Source organism: Varroa jacobsoni, unplaced genomic scaffold (genome assembly GCF_002532875.2).
Source record: "Varroa jacobsoni isolate VJ856 unplaced genomic scaffold, vjacob_1.0 scaffold_641, whole genome shotgun sequence".
NCBI lineage: Eukaryota > Metazoa > Arthropoda > Arachnida > Mesostigmata > Varroidae > Varroa > Varroa jacobsoni.
The window spans coordinates 506,525-522,326 of NW_019213543.1; the positions used below are offsets into that span (position 1 = coordinate 506,525).

The window sequence follows — 15,802 nt, forward strand, 5'->3', positions numbered from 1 at the left end:
TACACTAATACACGGTACATCTTCTTATCCAGATAGATTTTTTCCACTTTTGCTGTATTACGTACACAAGACAATTATAATCAACAAGCTGTCGTTAGATTAAAGCGCTGGCTAATTATATGCCATTTATTTTAACTACTTCATTCTAGCTATTTATGTGCATTTATACTTTCTTTATCCTGTTTCCTTACCTTTTACACTGCTGAAGCCTATATACCATACTATATATACAGGTAAAGAGTGCCACGATATCAACATTAGTCAGACGAAACTGCTTCACGGATTTGAAACAAAGCAGCAAGTGAATTTAGCTGTTAATCATTTGAAATATCCGCTGAATATCGGCAGGATATCCAACCCACGACTCCAACGTAGCAAGCGGAATCTTTAATAAAATGTACGTTATTGATCTGACGGGACCGTGAACTTAACACCGGCAGACAGGCGGGTACGGATTATTCAAATAGCCTCATTTTTTTCTTGGGAAGCGCGAACCAACACTATGAGTATACTTTTATCAGAAATATAAAGACCGATCTGTATAGTTCACACTAAGAGAAATAAAGAATAAATAATCCAGCAACAGATGCAGAAAGAAAGGAATTTATTTAGACATCTATGTACATTTCTATAAATTATAGAAGTAAGTTTCGAATTAGTCAACGTTATTAAGCATAAGCTATGTAGGGGGAAGAGCTATGCTAACTGAGACACTATACGAACATGTAAAGTGACAGAGAGAGAGCGAACTATTAAATAAACACTGATTCGTGCTAGAGTAAATTTTCTCATACAAGCTTACAGTCTATTCGGATCTTGAAAAAAAAGTTCAAAGGCATCGTGATAAATTACGAGCGTTGTAATATAATTACAATCAACTACATTTCTATAAATTATAGAACTAAGTTTCGAGTTAGTCAACGTTACTAAGTGTAACCTAAGTAGGAAGAAGGGTTATGCTAACTGAGACACTATACGAACATGTAAAGTGACAGAGACAGAGCGAACTACTAAATAAACACTGATCCGTGCTAGAGTAAACTTTCTTATACAAGCTTACAGTCTATTCGGATATTGAAAAAAAAGTTCAAAAGTGTCGTGATAAATTACGAGCATTGTAATATAATTACAATCAACTATTGCGCGAATAACACAATAGACGATGCTCTCTTTTTTGCTTAGACGCGATTTCCTTGTTCAATCTTAAACCCGTAAGGATTTGCCTAACATAACGACATTGGTGACACGTTTAGGTTTCAGTGTCACATTGTCTTTAATTTAATAACTATAATTCACCAATCCTAGATAATCAGACGATACTGAGCCGAAGAATTAAGTACATCGATTAACAAAAAGAATATTCCTTTTAAATGTTAAATTTGAAGGTTAAAATGTGCATTACAGCAAGAAATGTGCTCATTATCTAAAGACATTGCTGGTAGGACTCACTCATTTAAATATGGATCTGTCAATTAAACAAATTAAGCGAATTTAGCGGATTCTCTTTTCATAGTATTTCACAGCAACAGTTTTATTTACAAATCATAAACGAAAATTTTGCAGGTACTTCTTGTATTGTTAGTTTTGATCTTTGTCTTATGAAGAATTAACCAGCTTTGTGGTATTATTCCATTCAAGTTTTGAATTATATCCATGTTTCGTATAAAAAAAGGAGAGAAAAACTGGCTTGACTGATTCACAAGTTCTTCTCATTGTTGCTCTCCTAGTACTTCAATACACGTAAAGTAAAAATTCAAATGAGCTTTGAGCCCGTCAGTATAAATCCTATACACTTAGTACTAAGCCTAAGCAATCATCAGGGAACATACCGAACAACGCGTATCCTAAACGACGTTAGTCTTCGCTTAAAAGCCTATACGACTTCTCGAAACTGCATGTCATCTCCTGTGTGGTGTATTTCGCACCTTCGAACCCGCTTCGCAATCAGCCACTGAAGTTGAAACTAAGACGCGCTTAAATACGGTTTTAGTGTAAACGTTAGCACACGTTTTCTACCGTTGCTTTTACGTAGCTAAATATTTATTATTGACGAAGCTTGACACACAGCAGCAATCATTAAATAAATAACGTGAATCGAAACTTCCTCTGCCCACGGTTTAATGTTATTGTCAAGCTGATCCCCCAGCGCCCATATTGACACCGTCCGTATTCAAACGCTTTTTGGCATCTTCAACAGCCTCCTGGTTTACGAGCACTTCGACATCGTCCAGGCTGACATTATCCATCTCTTTTGTGAGCTCCTTTTTTTCTTCTTCGCCCGCAAGCGTATCAGAAGGTCCGTTCCACACGAGATGTTGCCATGAAACTGCTTCGGCTTTCTTCATTGCGATCTCGACCTTAGAGCCGAAAAAGTTCACAGACGATGAGGCGACATCGACAATCTGGAAGAGCCGATAACTATAAACATTAGATATTTCGAGTTTTTCGTTAGCCAATTATGCCATTAGAGTCTTCAAATAGGATATACACGGATGAGCGCCTATAGTAATAATAATAATTTGTTATTATTATATTACTGTTAGTTGCCTTAGCCAGCTACCACCGGACAACAGCAAAATTCCAAATAGATCGTTCCACGTTCGTATGAACTACAGTTATATCAGTATATGGACATGAGTAGCCATGTATGCGCCAATCGACGTGTTATTTTCGCTGAATAAATCCTTACGAGATATATACGAAAGGCGAACTTACCCCTCCAAGTATGATTGTCTTCTCAAAAACATTGCGTTCGGCACCGAAAACAAGATGAATTCTGCACTTTACTGGATTGAGCTCAACGAAAGATTTATCTGGGATCGATGTTTTAGCAAACACCGATATGACAACATCAGATCCCGTTTGATGCCAATCGTATCGGCACGTCACCGCCTGTTCCGTAATTTTCTGGAAAACACAAGTATATACACAAAACAAAATGCTTTCAAGTCTTCCAAAAATATAAGTATTTCAGTAGATTAATATACGCCTGGATGTAAAAGTTTTTTTGTTCAGCTTATAGCCAGATTTTTCGGGAAGTACGAAGGCACAATATAGGTTCAAGTATCTATATAACGAATATACTTTCTACATTACGCAAAAGATAGCAAGTGTAATAAACGAGAACCTGAAGCTTACAGTTACTTGTCTAAGGTAAGTTTTCCGCCTGTTGAGAAATAAATGAAAATGAATGCAATATTTTGTTTTCACACTGGTTTTCAGCGCTGAAGTCCGCAAACGCTGCAACTTATTCTGTTCCTCTCAGTCTGCTCTTACTGAGAGCTTACTGTATTTGTAGGGTAGATGCCTGCCCAGAACTGCACCATATAGCACAAACTGAATTTGTACGAACGAGCTGTGAGATTAATTCTGACTGACAGAGTTTTTACGTCCAAGTGTTAAGAAAGCGTGCGCAAAATCAGATAAATTCTACCCTATTTGTTGCATAGAATTAATACACAAATAATTTAAGCAAACAAACAGAAATTAAAACGAGACATTCACCTGCTTGAACCACACATGTTTACCGCTGCTGCAGCCCTCCTGATCAAGAAATGCGGCAAAGTCCGATGTCTTCCGTTGGCAACAACTCCAATATTTCATACCTTCATGAAAGACTGGTGCTCCTTCGTGATAGTAGCAAGTTTCGTTGTTGGTGTGGTCACCCATAAACGTTGTTTTACACCCGGAATTCTTGCACTGTGTGCCTTGAACACGAGATAGGGTAATGTGTAATATGAAAGGGCAATTGATTATTTTCGTTGAAATGAACAACAACCGCACACGTAAACATTGGCAGTCTCGGGGAAACTTAACACTTAAAAATGTATAGTTTTTTATGTTCGAAACAACGTACCGTATTATTTGCGAGGGTCGTAAAACAGCCATCGGAAAGTGTGGATCTGCACACCTATAACAGCCCTGTTTTTCAACTCAAAAGCTTTACATGGTTACGATCAGTTTACGTCTGGTGCTACTGACAGCTAAGCAACACTTAGCTACTATTAAGCATAGGCCTAGACAGCTGGCTCCCCGCACAACATAGAGTGTGTCTACACTTAATTGTAAGCTTAGACTAGCACATACCTCTAAATGCAGTAGGCAAATACGCGACATGGTGCATGAACCTATTCAATTTTGGTGAAACTGAATGTTCACAGAGAATCTTCCCTCTTCTAACATTCAGACAGCCGCAGACTTCTCTGTCTTTGGAATATAAATTTTGACGTATTTTTTTCAACTAGGTTACGAAACCGTTTTGCCTCTTCTAGTGCGAGTATCTTTTTTCAAATCTAAGCCTTCTAAGATACCGGATTAGCAAATACTTCCCCTGCAGTTTGCCGTCTATCATTAATACAAACGTATGGAAAACAGTCTAATAAAAAAAAATATTTTTATCTGAGGAGCATGTAGTTGTATCCATTTTTTCCACTCACCAAAAGGAATCTGTCCAACTTCGATATTGCGTTCTTTCTTCAGGTCGGCAGTCTCGTTTAGTTTCTCCAACAGTGGTTTGAGGCCCTCGCTGACTTTAAACGGAAGCTTTATCATCTTTTCCGAACTCGACGGTCGAGGCATCGCCGTCGTGGGGGCCCGAACCTCCTGAAGTAAATTAAGGAATCAAAGGCATCCGTTAGCTAGTCGAGCAACTAATTGAGTACTGTTCGTGTAATTCTGCATTATCGATTGACACTAAAATTGGCGTAAATTTCAGTGCGGCGGAAAAACTACTTCATGTATTGCTTGGAAAAGCGAACTAAGTCGAACGCTTAGCAGATATAAGATGTATACCCGCCTAAATATCATTAAGAAAACTAATGAGACCAAAACACTTATTTAGCGATGTTCGTCACGATATATATTTTAGTAAAAAAGAAATACAAGATACCAAACACGGAATAGTCCCGAAATAGCTTCATTAAACAATATATTTAGTCGATATTTTCCTTTTTGACCTTTTTCGTTTTCAATATATATATATATATATATATATATATATATATATACATAGAGAGAGAGAGAGAGAGAGAGAGAGAGAAACATATCAGATATGCTTTTATCCAAACATCGCCTAATCTCCTATTGGATCACGTAGCATTACAGAAATGCTGTATATGGCATATTTAGTAAATATTACGTGTTCAAAATATTGTAAAAGCATGACGTATAATGCAATTACCCTTTCACAATCTCCTGCAGCATTACCCTGTAAAAATATTTTATCATAGTTGTTAGGAAAAGCATTTACTTGTTATTTTCTACATTATCTAATCGAATATTACCAATAGATCTTTTAATTACCCCCTAGAAGTAACAATGCACCTATGGCAAAAGCTATACAAGAATAGCGTTATCAAAACGGAAGTACACCAACTTTCGAATTTACGTGCTGGTTGGCAACAGTAAATAATCATAAATAATAACGTGCAGAAAAAAAATAGAGTATAAAGAAGACAAAAACACAGTATTCTATCTGTACAAACGTAATACCGGATGTAAGACTCAACGCATTCACATAATTGTTACAATGCGTAAAGCGACTGGATCATTGTAGTTTATTTCCAAAATGCCGACAAACCAACGTCTGACAGTAAATTCGTAAGCTATGTGCATTGTTACGTCTTCCATCAGTACAGTCACCTACAGCTGCACACTAGTAAGGACGGCAAAAGTAAAATTATGAACACAGAGTGAGACAGAATAGGTTTATAATAGATAAAAAAAATAAAGTATACGAACGTGAAGATTATACTTGGCATGTTTATTAGTTGGAAATCTGCTCCCAATCCTGATGGGAAACGTTTTCTCACTTTCAGACCCAAATTGTTCCTTACTGTAAGCCCACATTTGTCCCATTTTGCATATTGCTAATATTCCTAGCCATTACAGACAATGCCGGTAGATTACTTTACGCACACTGACAATAACTTATTTGCCCCTGAAAATATTCAAAGTGGTTTACAGCAAAAAAAAAAAAAGGTTCGGAGGCACTGTAGTGTGTTGTAAGACAATTACACAGAAGAAGTAACAACCATGTTTTATATGTTTAGCTTACCTTTGCAACAGGTACATCAATATGTAGGTTCTGTTTCGGTTTAGACGTCTCTGGTGGTTTGACAGAGCTGTGGGGGCCCACGGAGCATCCCTGTATGGAACAATGATCCGTTCTAATGCTTTAAAATGTCACACGTTAAAAAGTTCGTGCTAATTATATACCATCTGCGCAATTGTATAGACCTATAGCAGCATAGAATAAGGCTAGGATTCGAAAATAAGCTGATAAATTAACTAGGCAAATATATCACCAAAACATACCTATTCATTGGAAGAACTATTTCCTCCTAGAAAACGCTATGTGAATGACTATGTCAATACAATTAGCCGGAATTATCTTACTCTATAATTGATGTACACAATACCTTGATGTTGAGAAATTCTGTGAAATCGATCGTTTTTTTGTTACAACAGGACCAGCCTTTGTAGACATCGTGAAATACTGGTACGCCCGGGTGGTAACGACATGCATCTAAATGAGCGTATAACAAAAGAATATACAGAAATGTTGGATTAAATCAATCATTTGAGCTCTGAAAGGCTGAGTGGTGTCTATAACACGCTTAAACGAAAAATTACTTTTGACGCATCTGCGTTTACAATCGACACTCTCGTATGCTCCATTTCTATTTTCGCTGGTTTTTTGAGCGTTGCTAGTCACTGTCGCCGCAAATACGTTTCTTCACAATCGTTACAGTTGCCTTTGATTTAACTAGCCATTCAATTTGAATACGTATTTGTAGCCTTATAGTGTAGAATTTCCAACAAAATGAAACTATCCATGCTGAAAGCTAAGACCCTTTCAATACTATCGTCGCTCGGTTAAGTGAATTTCTTAGGTTTTATAACGCAAATTAAACATAATGACGTATTTGTATCCTGTGTGTACCTTTAAAATGAAATTACCCTCAACATTTTTTTTGCCTTTTATCAAATAGTATTTTAACATCCAAATTAATTTACATAAGGAATTAATTTAAAATAATTTTCTTATCAGCTTATAGATTACTTAACTAAAGTTTGTTGCAAACGGAAGCCGTTTTATTACAGTCTGAGGACTACTTCGATTCAGAAAGAATTTAAATTCGTCATTGTCACAACGCATCATTGTTGGTTAATTTGCAGTACTAACCATTTAATATTTATCTTCTTACAAGGGGAAAATCTTTTCACAAGACTCTCACAGCTTAAAATGGAAGGAATCGAACACTCCAGAACAAATTAGGCCTAAACATGACCTCTCTACCCCCTATTTATTAAACAAGATATGGAACTACAACTTGCGACGGAAATTACGTCGGTGTAAATAAAAAGCTGTCATCAAATCCTAATCTTGCCTCGCAGCTGTATACAATGGGCAGCATAATTTTGTCTTTGATAACAGTCACCAATAATTTCGCTGAAAACATACTTCACCAAAGGAAGAGAGTAGATTTTTACTGCTAACACAGACACCCACGTCGGACTCAACTCACCGTATTTATTCTCATTTTCGTCGAAATTCTGGGCGCAACCTTTGTTATAGCAAAGCTTTTTAGTCATTTTGGTGTCGAGCTGAAATATTAACACACCGAGTTCGCACAAAAAAATCCGAGTTAATCCACGAGGAATGATCCCACAACAATAAAACCTGTTTCGTTTTGTATCGAACGCTGAGCCCTTCCTACCTAGTAAGATTAGAACTATTGTTCAAGCCCGAATGCTGCTCCCTCTATGCTGCTTAAATAAGCGAATTGTCCGCCGTAAACGGCCCAGCCGTGAGCGTCCACGGAGAAAATCATCGCAAAGCGAGTAGAGATCTCGCCAGTGTATTTATCCATGAGCGATATCCCCGACAAGGGCATAAACCACTCATATGTATCGCGAAGTTCCGAAATGACTACTTTTGACTGTGTATCGATTCGATACGAACTTACCTCTCGCGTAGATGTTTGTGGCGGTTGATGGCTCACGTTGACTTTTGATTGGCGACCGCGCCGTACGAAGATCACTATCCAATTCAGGCTCCGAGTGCTCTTTTTGCTGCTTTCTACTGAGCGATTGTATCTTTGTGGCAACGAACGCTTATCGTTCATGCGAACATCGATTTTTCCCAGCGTAAATCGTTGCCGACTTAAGCCACTCAATCGGCAGTATGGCGTCTCTTAGTGATTCGCTTCCAGCCGGCGGCAACATTACATCCGCACAAAAAGAAGATATTATGGATCAGGTCAAACAATCGATAGCAATCGCAAACGCACAGGAGCTTCTTCAGGTTTGTTTTTACCGATTCAAAATGTCTGAATAATAACGATATCGTGTATGCTGTCGTCAATGCGTTCGAGGATACTCTCGACAATATAATGCCTTGAACCAAGAACAGACAGTGGGTTGTTGCAAGGAAATAATATTAAGACTAACCCCTTTCACGTGTCTATATCTACCTAAAGCCTGTGTGCGCGTTTTTGAAATGTTCCCGACTCTTATATTTTAATAAGGTATACTATTAACACACAGTCTTCTAATAGTAATTCAGACTACGACAACTTCAGCAAAGCAAACAAAGACGTCAGTCATTTGTGCGTTAAATAAACGATCGACCCGAAACGCGTGCACATCCCAGCGAGTAAACTGAGTACAGAAACTCGAAATCAACTCGAATCTTTCAATATGTTAAAAACCCAATTTCAGAAAATGACGGAAAAATGTTTCCAGAAGTGTGTTGTCAAGCCGGGAAGTTCGATAGACAATTCCGAACAGGTGAGATCCAGGACGGGAAACCATAAAAATAAACAAATACGTATTCAAACGAAAATTTTCACCTCATATTCTTCTTTTGTTCTACTACCCTAATTTCCTTAATCTTCCTATTAGAAAATTATTTTTAAATCATCTTTGTATAAGTTAGTCATATTACTGACATACAATGTTACTAATTATGATTTTTAAGAGTATTAGCTTGCAATTAAAAAAAAAAACAAACTATTAATAAAAAAAAAAAGCCAGAGTGCATAGCATTTTTCGTAACGGGTGAAATTTGTGTATTGTAAAGCCTCCTCGATTCTACTCAAAATTTCTTGAAACAATATTGAAAAAGGAACAAACTGACGGTCCTGGATTTTTATGAATCTTGTATTTCTTTTTTCTCATTTTGGCTCTACCTTTCAGAAATGCCTATCAATGTGCATGGATCGCTATATGGATTCATGGAATATCGTTTCACGAACGTACAGCACCCGAATTCAGAGGGAGCGGGATCGAAACTAAAAAAACAAAAACACTGTTTAGTAAAGAAAAAAACAGGTAGCGCCTACAGAAAGCGCCCGGAATTTTGAACGTGCAAAAACACCCGAACCACCTTAAACAACGGTCTGTTATTATAGGTCATTTTTAAAGAAGACCACAACGAAAAAAAGGAACTAACAAATATTAAACGATTGGCGTAATATATCCTTGGCTGAATAATTTGCACCCTGGGCTGTACTGCAATAAATACCACAGGCAGAATATAGCCGCGGTTAAACCGAACATTTCGTCGTGTAAAGCTTTTTAATATTCAATTCTAAACGGAAAAAGGGAATACGTCTTTTTTTTTGATTCCTGACTGGTTTGTAGTTCACGCGCAACCTCAAGTTCGGGAACGCGCTTATATCTTTAGTCCACTAGGGCGTTAAAGATGCATGTCGGCCTTTATTGTTTTGCGAGAAGATGCAATCTGGGTCGTAAATATGCGACGATGTCGTGAAAGAGAGTCTGAAGGTTTGAATGTTGCTGAACTGAATCCAGCTTCTGCATTGATGAAACCTGTTGTTTTATATATATATGCATACATTTACAGACAGTAGTAGAAACTTTGAGCCATGAAACACATTATTACATAATAACTCATATAAGACGAAAATTGGTAATAGATGGAAAAAAATACAAACATAAGTGTGAACGGTTTAGGAAATGAGTGTAGTTGATGGAAGCAAATAAATTCTTCGTGTTGTTCAACTTCAGGAAATGTGTCGTCTGTAGCCGCTTGTTGGCAAAATGATTATTGTTTATTATTGGCAATAAATTGTAAATTAGATCCATTAAATGTAAATTAGAGAATTTTTACAAAATAAAAAGCTTATACAACCATCTTTCAACACTCAAACGTTTTTTATTGTAGTAGATTCTAGCGTGTTACATGTATGCCAAAAGGATCTAAAAAGATCTGTTAGCCATATGAGAAATTAGCTGCCGTGTGTCGAGGAGGAAAATTGTCGACAAAATTTAAGTGTAGGGCAAAAACTATACGCCCGTGTCGTACTTTTTGCATTTAATAATGATGCAACAATGACTAACATGAATAAGCAAGTATAAGGATTTTTGTTTTTAGAATGCATTTGCTAATAAGAGTCTGTCAACGCAACTGTACGATTCAGTTTGTTATTGTTTACGGATAGGTGACATCCTTTACTGTTGCAAGATAGTAGGTCAAGTGTTTTGAAGACGAGGTTAATTTTCGTAATAAAAAAAAAATAATTGAGTAACAGCACCATCAACATGAATAAACTTTTATAAGTGATGATATAGTAATATTAAAAGGACTATTACTCGTGTTAATATTACTATAAAATATATTTCTGTAATACAAATTACAATATACTATCATTACTGTTGACTAAACAGATTACTATTTGTCTCTAGCCATTAGACTCCGAACAGAGAATTCCGTCGTCTGCTACACCAAGCCGTTTATTTTCGTTGGTTCACCCCTTCATAATCCATTAATTTTTAAACGATGATTTTGTTTACTATGACTTTTAAATTTTACTATGATCTCCTTGGATCGTCGCTTTCAGCTTACTCTAAATGCCGTTGTCTATTTGTGATTTTTGGACATTTACCCTTCATAAAAAGCCCTTAAAGACTTTCCACTGCTTGCTATTACTGCCGCTCTGTTTTCAAGGTGCACTTTGTATCACACGTCCGCTCAAGTTATCATTGTCTCTTTATTTACTTTTTCCGGTGAATCCGAGCTCGTGTATCAAATGATTTACTTTTTTGCTCCCCTCTGTAAAGCACGGCGTCACCGACCATCTATATTCATATAACCTTAATGCTTTGTTCCTGTGAAAAATCAGCAAAAATCCTTGGAATCCACTAATGTTTTACTCACGGTCCAAAGCACGGAGCCACGATCTGCAGGTGTTCGCCACCGGGGGGTTTTAGGGCTAAGCCAGTCTGCCGTCTACATCACTGTCCGGACGGCAGACCACAGGGGTACACACACCGATAGTAATATAGAGTAGTTTCACTGGCGGAGCGATCAGAGAGTGTCGAAGTCTCCAGCCAGTAAGGCAGTGCTGAGAGTGTATAATAAGCCACCACCTAAATTAGGGGTGCGTGCTGTTTTGCTGTCCGGCGATTGTCGCTCAGTCTTAGAGCACTAGTACAGTGAGCTGGAGAGCTGCCAGTGGTGAAGTTCGTTTTGAGTGGTGCAAGAATCTGTAGCCAAGGCCAGTGCTGGACGGCTTACATGAACTAGTGCGGATAAATGAACGAGACGAGTGTCAATTTATTACGGTTGAGCACAGCGGAGACTACGTTTGTTGATAAGTGAGCTGGTATCTCTTGCAGAGGCTAAAGAGATCCCTTCGAAGTCCGGCCTTTGGATGGACGACGATCCCTTCTATTGGCTGCTGTTCCGTCATATGGCAATGCCGTTCGACGATAGACTAATGGTGTAATAATTGTAACGTAATTACGAGACGGACTGTCAGAATATCGGAGGGTTTCAGGGGCTCATTGACAAAATCGAATGAATTCGCCAGGCAGGTTGTTATTGTGAAACGATACTGTGCGTGTTCTATGAACAGTGATGTCGCTAGGAATAAGTCACGTCTGCTATTGCTAATGAAAGTTGTGATCAGCTGTTGCTACTGGCCGTACATCGCGATTGTCGTTTCTTTAATGTGGATGCGTGCGTGCATGACTAACTTGAAATCTATATAATAGCACATTCGTTCAACAGTATCAGCAAAATCGGATTCAAATTCATCACTTTTTCAATCGAGCCTATAATAGAAGCGGCCAGTCGTCGACAGCGAAATTTTTCACGATAATCTGAAATTACAGAAGAACAAGGCTACGATGCTTAGAAAGTGTTTACGGGCGCAAGAGTACAAGAAGTAAAATTAGCGCCTCAGATTTTTAAACTTGCCCAATACAAGGCTCCCAATTGGTAGCAGGAGCTTAAGGTTAGATCCAGCATAATATATTTGATTCGACCTTTCAATTTTACAAAGAGAATGCAGCAAAACATTTGCAGAAAAACACCAGTAAGGAGACAACGTTCCTGACTACATCGCTAATTTTCCAGGCACCATGTGGAATTAAGAGCTTGAAATGGAAAGCAGATAAATACCTTGTGAATTGGTCTATTCTACATGTATAAATATCTAATGTAAATGTAAGATGTGACGATATATAATCTGTGTTAAGCGCGACCTTGTTGGCAGCGGTGACAACTGCCTGTAATAACAGCTTATGTATGAAAGTCTAATGTTGTCTGTCTTTACAAGTGCAAATGTGGCGTTCTTAATAAGAACAGTCTGAGTGCTCTGAGAAATTTGTTCATAGATTGATACGTAACATTCGGATACAACCGACTCGATGGCCACAACGGTAATCATTACTGCTCAGCCGAACATTCCGGACGTGTAGGATAATCCCTCTCCATTTCCGAGCATAACAGAACAGCGTTGACGAAAAGCTTTGAAAAGTGTGCGTAAAGAGTGTGTATTGAAAGTGAATCATACTTGATAGGTTGAATGTCTACGCGTGAATCCTGTTACTAGTGAAGCGGAATTCTCGTTACCGCTGTGAAGACGTGAACCCTCTAGGACTTCAGTCAGTAGACTTTATACTTTTTTATCTATTGTGTTAGCCATTCTCGTGTACCACTACTATTACGACAGCTATCGATGATCTTGACGCCCGGATATCTGATCTATCTCATTGCCAGTTGTTTGACGACTGCCAATAACGTGTAAGTCAGTCGATTTACTGATGTTGGATCGGTAACGTCAGCTATTCTGTCTGCTCGCTGTTTATAAATATATGGACTGCTTGAAGCGGGACGGACGCCGATACGACTTTGAGCATAAGAAGGTATAAGGTAGGTAAACTGACGTTGTTTATGTTGGCAAAAAAGAACTTCCGCATGTATTATTCTCCGCAGGTATTTCTCCTTCGACGTCACTTAGCACGTGTCCATAGCATACGCTGTAGAGGTACAACTGAGGCATTATGTTTGTTTCAATGACAACGTGAACTACGCGCTAAGAAAATTCTTTCTTTTGATTGTGTGTCTCTATTTTTTTGCCCTTTTTTGCTTATAGATAAAAATCATGGCGTAGAACTTTTCTTAGTATCATTATGGACATATTTACGAGTGCTTTTTTTAAGAAATAGGGAAAGTACGGTTACACACGTGTTCTGAAATTAATCAAAAAATAGTTGAGTCACTTGACAAACAGTTAAGTCATAAGTGAAAATGTCGTTATCTATGTCTAATCACGGTAAAAAGTACGTTCGTAAACAATAGATAGGAATGATTGTTTTTTGAGGGATACTGAAATTTTATGGAATTATTTGTACCGTGCAATCGATAAGCTTTTACAGGAACATAGCACTTGAGTACATGGCCTGCAATAAATGCAGTTGTCTAAAAGGTGATTTACAGTTTTCTCGTCTGCTATTATAGTAATAATCAAACACGATGAGCGGCAAATTGCTGTCAGCGCAGACAAACTGGCTGAAATTGACAGTTCGCTCAAAAACTAATAAGTAATAGAAAAATACATTTTTAGGATATTTTTATCGAAAACCGTATAGTCGCGATCAAAAATGATACGTTTTTCAGTATTCTAAGTAGGAACGGTTGCTGTGTTTTCGTGGAAACTGATCGCATCTAGTATATGGCGCTTTGTCACCAAAACTGTCTATCCAGATGAAACCATTTTCGAATGTAACAGAACGCATGTAAAGTAAACGGCCAAGAAAAATCAATGGGAATCATCTCTGTATACGTCAGTGCACTGTCGAAATCAGTCGTGCCAAAAGAATTGTATATACATGCTCCAATAAAAGTTGGATTATTGCTTTTCACTGAAATCTGTTTTGTCCCTATGTTTGTGATATACATAAAGATTAGAGAAAGAATAAAATTTTGCATAGATTAGTTAGAAAAACCTGATGATGAAAAATTTATTATTTCATGACTAAAAGATATAAGTTAACCAATTAGTGTAGTGCTTGTATTAACCAAGTAGATTAGTGCGCTTCTTTGGGTTCCATATCAACAAACATGCCCAATACAATAAAGGCACTTTCCAAAATGCCCATTAACAAGATGTCGCGCATATTTCAGTTACCGTCTGTTCAATTCTCCTGTTCGCACCTTTCTAAATTCGACACATGACTGTCCTGAAAAAGAATCCCATTCGTAGACAACGACATTCTTTTTGGCTTGTTTCCATATGCACCTCAGCGAGTTGCCGCTTCTACTACAATTTGCGCATTGATTCATCTGCACTTTGAACCAGACATGTGTGGTACATCAAGTTGTATCATTGCTTGCTTTATTCAAAGCACTTTCTTAGCTACATTTGTCCCCAATGATTAATTGAACGAGCATTCGCCGCTCTAAAATGCGCCTTCCAGCGACGGTTTGCTTCGATGGCAATCTCCTGAAATGTGATTTCGGGTAAAGCATCCCCCAGAGGCACCGTCTGAATCATCTCTTTGTGGCACGGTCTACACCAGCAGTAGCTTTACCTGTTGCTAATTGCTACGACGCTTTAGACTTGTCTATTTTTCCCTCGGCGTACATCCTTTGAGACCCGCTAGCTTATAACCGCTGCTCTCCAATCGGACGCAGCGAACGCGATGGCATTAAATAGGAGATGAGCAAAAACTGTCGCAAATTTCAAGAGTCGCATGACGAAAAAACTCCTTCCAGCTCTGTTCAATCTCTAGATTTGTTTGAGTAGGCAGATTCTAATGTTTCAGTGCCAATATAAGTCGATACGGACCGTCACGACGAAGTGTACTCAATCGGCCATGCCTATCTCGTCGTATTAGAAATTTCCAAAAAGCATCGTTCACTGTCATGGGCGACTAGATCTAACGTGTAGATCACGTAAGTTAGCCGTGATGACTGCTAAGGCCATATATTATATATATAATATGAGGGCGGCGTTTGCTACGTCCCACATGTGGCAGCTTACGAAATGAGTCGATATGTAGACCTTAAAATACATTTAGAAGGAATATTCATGTGTTTTATGTATCAAAGGCAAGAATTGCAGAAAAAAAATAGATTTTGATGACCGAAACGCCGCTTAAGGTGTACGTATATATATATATATATATATATATATATATATATATATACGGCGTGCTTAGAGAGGTGGTTAGTTTGTATCTGTTTAATATTTAGCATATTGTTAATGGATTTTTAAAAGTTAATGAGACGATGGTGTAAAGACTATTAAGTACGATAAGAGTTCTTACCTTTAGAGCGATTGTAGATTCCGTGAAATAATATAACAGGTTCGACTTGGCATTTTATGGCATTTATATAGCTGTTTGTTAGGAATTGTAGCGTTGGTAATTTTTAGCAGCTTGATATTATAAGAGGTATAGAAGAATGTTTTCAAAGTCTCATTTGAACGCCGATAAAAGTAAAACGTATCTAGACCTTAGACTCGAGTCTAATATGATGGTACGG

General features: G+C 37.9%; 3 protein-coding genes across 6 annotated transcripts in view; 2 read left to right on the forward strand and 1 right to left on the reverse strand.

Annotated features, from left to right (window-relative positions):
- Positions 1-587: 587 nt before the first annotated feature.
- On the reverse strand, positions 588-7,871 carry mora (cysteine and histidine rich domain containing protein). Of its 2 annotated transcripts, XM_022836364.1 has the most exons (9): positions 7,722-7,871; positions 7,530-7,608; positions 6,420-6,526; positions 6,056-6,145; positions 5,180-5,206; positions 4,437-4,602; positions 3,505-3,707; positions 2,716-2,907; positions 588-2,402 (listed from the first exon to the last, which is right to left on the reverse strand). In XM_022836364.1, exons 2-9 carry the CDS (start codon positions 7,594-7,596, stop codon positions 2,130-2,132), a joined length of 1,125 nt encoding a protein of 374 aa, XP_022692099.1. In that variant the 5' UTR covers positions 7,597-7,608; positions 7,722-7,871; the 3' UTR covers positions 588-2,129. The 2 variants fall into 2 exon arrangements, with proteins under 2 accessions (XP_022692099.1, XP_022692100.1); XM_022836365.1 differs by lacking the exon at positions 5,180-5,206.
- A 106-nt stretch (positions 7,872-7,977) lies between these two features.
- On the forward strand, positions 7,978-14,184 carry LOC111262254 (mitochondrial import inner membrane translocase subunit Tim13). The gene is made up of 4 exons (XM_022836367.2): positions 7,978-8,308; positions 8,725-8,793; positions 9,202-13,742; positions 13,934-14,184. The coding sequence occupies exons 1-3, from the start codon at positions 8,189-8,191 to the stop codon at positions 9,298-9,300; spliced, it is 288 nt and encodes a 95-aa protein (XP_022692102.1). The 5' UTR covers positions 7,978-8,188; the 3' UTR covers positions 9,301-13,742; positions 13,934-14,184.
- LOC111262251 (E3 ubiquitin-protein ligase RNF19B) overlaps positions 13,087-15,802 on the forward strand; it is a 56,243-nt gene continuing 53,527 nt past the window's right edge. Inside the window, exon 1 of one of the 3 annotated variants that reach the window (XM_022836360.2) lies at positions 13,087-13,186. The gene's annotated coding sequence lies outside the window, so the exon portion shown is untranslated. The remainder of the gene's footprint in view (positions 13,187-15,802) is intronic. The other 2 variants (XM_022836361.2, XM_022836362.2) reach the window with 2 other exon arrangements.

Coding starts and splice junctions, on each gene's coding strand:
- LOC111262254 (XM_022836367.2), top strand. CDS start 8,189: ATGGCGTCTCTTAGTGATTCGCTTCCAGCCGGCGGCAACATTACATCC. Junction 8,309..8,724: donor ACGCACAGGAGCTTCTTCAG/GTTTGTTTTTAC, acceptor ACCCAATTTCAG/AAAATGACGGAAAAATGTTT. Junction 8,794..9,201: donor CGATAGACAATTCCGAACAG/GTGAGATCCAGG, acceptor TCTACCTTTCAG/AAATGCCTATCAATGTGCAT.
- mora (XM_022836364.1), bottom strand. CDS start 7,596: ATGACTAAAAAGCTTTGCTATAACAAAGGTTGCGCCCAGAATTTCGAC. Junction 5,207..6,055: donor TTGATGTACCTGTTGCAAAG/GTAAGCTAAACA, acceptor ATATTTTTACAG/GGTAATGCTGCAGGAGATTG. Junction 4,603..5,179: donor CTGCAGGAGATTGTGAAAGG/GTAATTGCATTA, acceptor AATTTACTTCAG/GAGGTTCGGGCCCCCACGAC.